At 37.1% G+C, this 7,298-nt stretch overlaps 1 protein-coding gene across 2 annotated transcripts; it reads left to right on the top strand.

Annotated features, from left to right (window-relative positions):
* Positions 1–285: 285 nt before the first annotated feature.
* On the top strand, positions 286–6,906 carry LOC143721663 (uncharacterized). Of its 2 annotated transcripts, XM_077212299.1 has the most exons (6): positions 286–582; positions 1,110–1,200; positions 2,265–2,601; positions 3,119–3,411; positions 3,674–3,806; positions 4,955–6,906. In XM_077212299.1, exons 3-6 carry the CDS (start codon positions 2,337–2,339, stop codon positions 4,969–4,971), a joined length of 708 nt encoding a protein of 235 aa, XP_077068414.1. In that variant the 5' UTR covers positions 286–582; positions 1,110–1,200; positions 2,265–2,336; the 3' UTR covers positions 4,972–6,906. The 2 variants fall into 2 exon arrangements, with proteins under 2 accessions (XP_077068414.1, XP_077068413.1); XM_077212298.1 differs by lacking the exon at positions 1,110–1,200.
* Positions 6,907–7,298: the final 392 nt, after the last annotated feature.

Here is a 7,298-nt window from a genome sequence, read left to right as displayed (position 1 = left end):
TAAGTGTGAATAAGTGAAAAACCACATGATCCCTAAATTGAGCTGATGACTTGTACAATAATTAAAGAATAATGTAGCCTAATTATATTTATGTACCTTTATATTTTTACAGACCATTTTCGCTGATATATCAGTGTTATTTGCATTTAAACATTTTTTATTATTATTTTAGTCTGAATATAGACACAAAAGTAACACGATCCCTTAAAAAAACGCGAAAAAGAGAAAAACCGCACGGTCCCTAAGTTGAGCGTCAATAAGAAGCCAGCAAACGCGGCAGTTCGCGTCATTTAAGGTGGAACGGATAGCGTCAATAAGAAGCTGCGAATAAGAAGCTGGATTCAGCCTCGTGGTTCACGCAGAGAGAAAGAACAGACTGAGAGAGTCATACAGAGAGGATCTTATGCAGACAGATCACCCCACGTTTTTATACTAAAACGCAGCTGCCTTGTTGCGTAAATCAACACCCTTTAAATCTTAATTCTGTTGCACCATCTGAAACTTTCATATGTCTAGTGTTTATTTAAATTCAAAATGAGAAGGATTATAATGATATTTGAAGTTGTTCTGCACTAGATTAAGGTGAGTATACTTTCGATCTGCATGCTGCTGTGGTTTATTACTGGCATTTTGATTATCGCATCTGTCTTTATCGGGTCCTGTGGGTGTGTCACTTTTTTTACTTATATATATTTATTATTTATATATATATATATAGCCATTTGGCATTCGTGCAGAAGACGCGTGGTGTCCCGTGTGTGTCTGTTGTGTGCTCATCTCTAGTCAGAAACCTCTTTCCTTTTCAAAGAATGAGACAGATGACAGGCTAAGGGGAAAGTCGTTAATGTGGGATTGATGGATTATTCCATTGATTTTAGCGTTATGTTAAATGGTGTACAAGTCAGTTACAGTGTTCAGCCTATCTGTCATAAATCATAAAAGGTTTTATATATATAGTTGCAGATATGGGTGTGTCATTTGATGCTCTTTGTTTTCTCACAGACCTTGATACGTCTGATGCTCGTGTGGACTTTAAAGCAATCAATATTTGACTTAAGTTCTATCTGAATATAATGAATATGATTCGGGTTGTTTTTATTTTATTTTAGGATCTTGATTTCTGGGATCTTGGGTGTAACAGAGTGCTAGTTTTTGAAGACCTTCAAAAATCTGTCATCTTTCACATCTGTATATGATGAGGTGAGGATAGCACGCGAATAAAGCGGGTTGTGGTGGCTTTATTTTTCATTTCTCAGGACAGTATTCTGCTGTGAGGGAGATTCACTGTAGGCAGGTAAACAGGTGCAGAGCCACAAGACCAGTTGACTTTTTAAATGAAGCCATACCCTGCTAAAATCATGGAGTAAAGAATATAGTGAATTTGATTACATATTATTTTCTTCAAATGCGTTTTACCAGCAACTTAATGTAGGTTTAATGTTGGTGAGATCTTAAAGGTTTTGTTAAACGGTGCTGTTACAGCTTGATATGCAGCAACAAGAATTTGTTCCCTTAAAAATAATGCAGACACTGTAGCTCTATAGCACATCAAATCATTGCTCTGTATGTTTAAGAAACCAAAATAATCATGTTGGTTCAAACTGTGAGTTTGGGGCGTAACAATCTGTCTTTCAAACCAGTACGTGAGAGACAAGGGTAGTGTTTGGGAAACTGGTTTGAAAACAGACAGTGTAAATTGCTAACTTAGACAGGGGGACAAGGTTTGAGGTCTGTTAGAGGTAAGTCTCTTATGCTCACCAAGGATGCATTTATTTGATCACAAATACAGTAAAACAGTAATATTGTGATTACAATTTAAAATTCCTGTTTTCTATTTGAAAATATTTAAAATTGTAATTTATTCCTGTGATATCGAAGCTGTCAGTGTCACATGATCCTTCAGAAATCATATTCTAATTATGCTGACAAATGTTGAAAGCAATTGTGCTGCTTAATTTTTTGGAAAGGGTAATATTTATTTATTTTTAGAATTCTTTGATGAATAGAAAGTTTAAAAGAACAGCATTTATTTGAAATTGAATTTTTTGTTGCATGATAAATGTCTTTAATGTCACGTTTGATCAATTTAATGTGTCCTTGCTGATAAAAAATATACATTTCTGTAAAATCATTTCTTAATGACCCCAGTCTTTTGAATGGCAGTGTTAATCATTGACTTTATAATATAAGTGGTATGTGAATGAGCATTATATAATTCATGTGATGCCTTATATATTTTAATTTATTTTACTTTTATCCAACAGTTCTAAACAACTCAGAATCTGGACATAAAAGCTTGATTTTGCCACACATAAGTTGTCATAAACATCTTGGGAATGGATTTGAATGCTGACGCCAGCATTCCCACTGCTGCCCCTGGTGCAGAGGAGGTACAACAGCAACAGCAACAGCCAGAGCAAGAGACCAGTCAGCAACCAGGCACAGAGTCAGACCTCACTGCCATCTCCTCTCAACCAATAAAAAATGAGCAGCAAGATCCAACCCCCACAACAACACCTACTCCTGCTGTAGACTCCGCCCCCTCCCAGGATGCCCCACCCCAAGATCACCTGACAGTCATTGACGAGAAGATGGAAATAAGTAAAAAAACATTTAATTAAAAATATTTTATAGTCTTGCATTTTGCAATGTATTTGTTTATTAAAAAGTTTGTTTTTATTTTTAAAATATACAATTTATAATGACCCGGGGGGACGGGGGCTGTGATATAATAATGACCATAGTCCCACTGTGATGTACAAGCTGTCCCTTCTGTCTTCGATGACCTCTCCGCATTTTTCCCCCCTCAATTTCCTTGAGTGTTAATCTTAGACCAGATGTCAGAAGGACGTGATTTAGAGCCTCTACTTAGAGACTCTACTTTCACTCACTTTTCTTCTCAGGATTTGTATCCTCCCCCACTCTGTTTTCTTGTCTGTTTTTCTCAACAAGTAGATGAGTGAGTGGCAGCTATCTACCAATAAAATCTGAGACGTTTGTGCCTTTGGAAACAAACGGAAGAGTCACATCTTTTAAAATGGACAGGCTGAAATGCAGGCTTATGTATCCGTCCAATGTCTGGCTTTTTGACGTGTTTCTTTCTCTCACCATCACACAGGTAATGGTGTTTGCCCAGCTCCTATCGCCGGTTGTCCCACCGCTGCTTCTCCTCGTCAGCAGCATGTCAAACCCAATCACGCACAAGCAAACGGGCGCGCCAGGTTGAGCAGCCGCTCCGGGTCACTGAGTTACGCGGGGTCGCCTCGACCATCGCTCACCCGACAGCCCAGTGCAGCCACTGATGCTGGAGGAGACGGATCCAAACCCAACGATTATCTCATATGGGCTATTCTGGCCTGCCTCTGCCCTGTCTGGCCCATCAACATCGTCGGCTTGACCTTCTCAGTGATGGTGTGTGTGTGCTTGTGTGTTCGTGGGGTGGGATGTCTGGATACAGTTTCTGTCGAGTAAGGAGGGATTGCGATTTCACTTGTGTATGCAAGAATCGTGCAACTCGGAAAGTGACTTTTTTGCCATTGGAGAGTAAACTGAAAACATTTCTTACTGGCAAAGAAACTGTATCTTGCACAATTCTTTCTTATGATAACGGAATTATTTATTCTACTTGTATATCTTTTTCTCCTGATCATTCAACTTCTTTTTCCAATCTCAGTCTCGTAACAGTCTGCAGCAGGGCAACGTGGATGGCGCACGCCGTCTTGGCCGGAATGCAAAGGTCCTGTCCATCGTGTCGCTGGTGGGTGGGATTATCATCATTCTTCTTACTATCGTCATCAACTGGGGTGGTGAGTATCCTTCCCATGAGCCCAGAGCATGTGAAACTGAATGTAACCCTAGAGCTGACTTTGTGATTTGGGTCAATGTCAGATTGACTTTAGCTCGTGAGGATTTGAATTAGATCTGATTACAGGTAAGTTTGACCGTGGGCCTGTTGTTAATGGATCTAAGTTTGTTGAGACCATTTCAGGGACCAGATTAAAAATAATGTTTCTTTAGTTTGTAAATTAAGGTTTTTTCACAGGTAACCCATTTAAACATCTGATATTATATTTTGAAGGATTACTGTTTAGATTAAGATGTCATTTTAGAAGTTGGAATATGACATATACTAATGTTCAAATGTTTGGGGTTTGAAAGATTTTTAATGTTTTGAAAGAAGTCTCATTTTCACCAAGGCGGCATTTTTACACCAAAAGTTTACTAGCAAAAACAGAAATATTGTGAAATATTATCACAGTTTAAAAGAACTGATTTCTATTTAAATATAATTTAAAATATAATTTATTCCTGTGATGTAAAGCTGAATTTTCAGCATCATTACTCACATTACTCATTCAGTGTCACATGATCCTTGAGAAATCATTATGATATGCTGATTTTCTGCTCAAGAAACATTTCTTATTATAAATGCTGAAAACAGTTGTGCTGATTAATATTTTTGTGGATTTTTGGGATTCTTTGATAAATAGAATCTTTTGTAACATTATAAATGTCAGTTTTGATCAATTTAATACCTTCCTGCTGAATAAAAGCTTTAAGTTCTTTCTTTCAACAAAAACACCGACCCCAAACTCTTGAACGGTAGTGTATATAACTTTGTATCCTGCTTTATTTTAACAATTTTGAAAATCCATCTACAGTACAACTGCATATACTTATGCTTTAATTAAAAAAAATACAATGCTAAAGAACAGAAACATCACAAGCTGACTTTGTTCTAACAGTTGAAAGTTACTGAAATATATAATTAATAAAAGTTAATAATATTTGTATAAAGCAAATCTTGTTTGTTGTGTCTGCTTTAGTTTGAGCGACCTTTTTGTATTTGAATTCTTATTGAGTTGTAATTGTATCATCATCATCATTATCATCCTCATTGTTTTGTTTGAATTCACTTTGCTTCACTCTTTGAACACCTCTTCTTCTCTTTCAGTAATTCTTAAGACCTGACGGCCATCGCAACACTCAGGATGGAGTAAAATTCACTAAACTTCACACCCAACAACCAGTACATGAAGACCATTTTCTTCTTCCATGTGTCATTCATCTTTCTACATCTGAATGCCCCTGAATGCTTTTTAACCTGTTTTATACTCTGTCTGAAGACTATAATGTTTTAAGGTAACATCTAACTGGATGTTACCTTTATCTTCTACCATGCCAGAACTTTCAGAAACAACACACTCAGCGGGATCACGAGTGAAGTGGCAAGTCATGCATATTTTTTTCTTTTTTTTCAACAAAGGATTCCTCCTTTCAGATGATGTCAGTAAGGAGACCACAAAGATGATTTCATTTCATTCGCCGCACACCCCTTGAGGATTTGAGGGAGGAAAATAATCAGAGTGAATTGCTGGAGAGGATTTGATTTTTTTTTGGACAAAGATTAGAAGTCTTTTTAGGCTTTTAAGTTCAGCTTAGTAGCCCCTGTTTGCTCAGAAGTGTGAATCCATAAAGAAAAGCTCAGATTAAGATGTAATCGATTGTATAAATCAGCAGATGCCTTCTGTATTGGCATCCATCAACAGATTTTTTTATCAGACACGATGATTGTCTCAAAGGAAAGGAATGAAACGATGTGGAAGAACAGCACAGTCGCCTCTCTATTTTTAGTTCTCTCTTTCTGTTCTTATTATTTATTCACACATAAAGCACAGGTATTAAGATGCAGGGTAATGCACATAAACAAAACAAAAAAGATGTATCAGAGAATCCTACAGAGAGAGAAGGAGGGAGAGGTGAAGAGAAAGTGGGAGGGACCGAGACCAAGCTGCAGTCTTTTGTTTCCCACAGATGGAAGGATGAAGAGAGGAGGGGGGCGGTGGCTTCAGATGAAAAGATACCCCAGAGATGGGGAGATGTAGGGAATGCAGTAGTGTTGAGAGGGATCCTAGCTGCCTCTGATTGGCTGCTTGCTTGTGTGTGTGTGTGTGTGTGTGTGTGTGTGTGTGTGTGTGTGTGTGTGTGTGTGTGTGTGTGTGTGTGTGTGTGTGTGTGTGTGTGTGTGTGTGTAAGGAAGCCAATATTTTAACGCTTGCCAACATGCCCTACCCTCTTCCTTACAGCTATGCTCGGCCAGATCCTTCGAGGCAAACAGAAAAGCAAACCATTGATTTTTTTGTGTTTTAATCAGTATGAGGCAAAAAGATGATACTCATGTTTTTACACCGTAGAATCAGACTCCTTCAGCACATTCAGCAGGAACGCTAGGACGTTTTGGTTATGACGAATCGTTTTACACAGCCCAAAACTGTTTGCTTGGTGGAATGATGTGTTTTCTTCAACATAATGATACCTGATTCATTCCTTGTTAGGCCACACCGACTGTGCCAAAATTCAGATGCTGCCAAGACTCCAGCTTAGGTGGGCATGTGGGAAATAAGAGCATGAATGCATTTTTAAGAAGGTATATGCAGGGATGCACCGATAATTAAAATGTAGTACATACCGATAATCTGACAATTGCCCGATAGTTGATATGTGTGTCTAATAAATGTCTAATAAAGAATAAAATGCTAAAAATACATTTAGGTTCAACAAAAAATTGTGCTTAAAATTAATACTCAAGGTTACATTTAAGAAATGTTATTTAATTAATGTATGTAAAAGTTATTCTAAATGTAGGCTATCTAAATAATCTAAAAGCAAGAAGATTTTCATTTGACCAAAACATTTCTAATATTGACCGACTAATAAAATACAATAACTGATAAATTACATTTTAAAACAGAGGAAATGAGCATGCACAATTAAATACTCAATATCAGCCAATACATTTCCAATATTGACTGACCAATTCGATACAACGACTGATACATTAAATGTAAAAACTGATGAAATGAGCATGCACAATTAAAATTCAAAATCATCCAAATAAAAGAAAAATCTAATATTGACTGACTGATCAATGAAAATACTACCAAACGACAACAACTATGATACCCAATTATTGTGCATCCCTACATATTTGGAGTTCTTTTACAGATAATATCATAAATCCCTCATTTTCATGGCTTCAGGTCTCTTGCATGCAGAATGCGATTCTGTTTCATTGATGTCAACAGCTTTTTGACAGAGATGGGCAGCACTTGTTAAGTCTAGTATGAAGTATTAATTACAGATTGAAATCAAGTATTACTATTTTTTTACAAGCAAAAACCTATGCTAGCACTTTGTAAATGTTCTTTATCTAATGCAAAATATTCAGTATCACAAACAGTATGACGTCAATAAGCATGCTGACTCAGTTTGGGTATAGTGAGAGGCCTCCATTTTGG

Source organism: Siphateles boraxobius, unplaced genomic scaffold (genome assembly GCF_051911475.1).
Source record: "Siphateles boraxobius isolate OS27281-9 unplaced genomic scaffold, OSU_SipBor_1 66, whole genome shotgun sequence".
Taxonomy (NCBI): Eukaryota; Metazoa; Chordata; class Actinopteri; order Cypriniformes; family Leuciscidae; genus Siphateles; species Siphateles boraxobius.
Note: the sequence above shows the minus strand (reverse complement) of the source record. Positions and strands in the feature narration are given on the sequence as shown.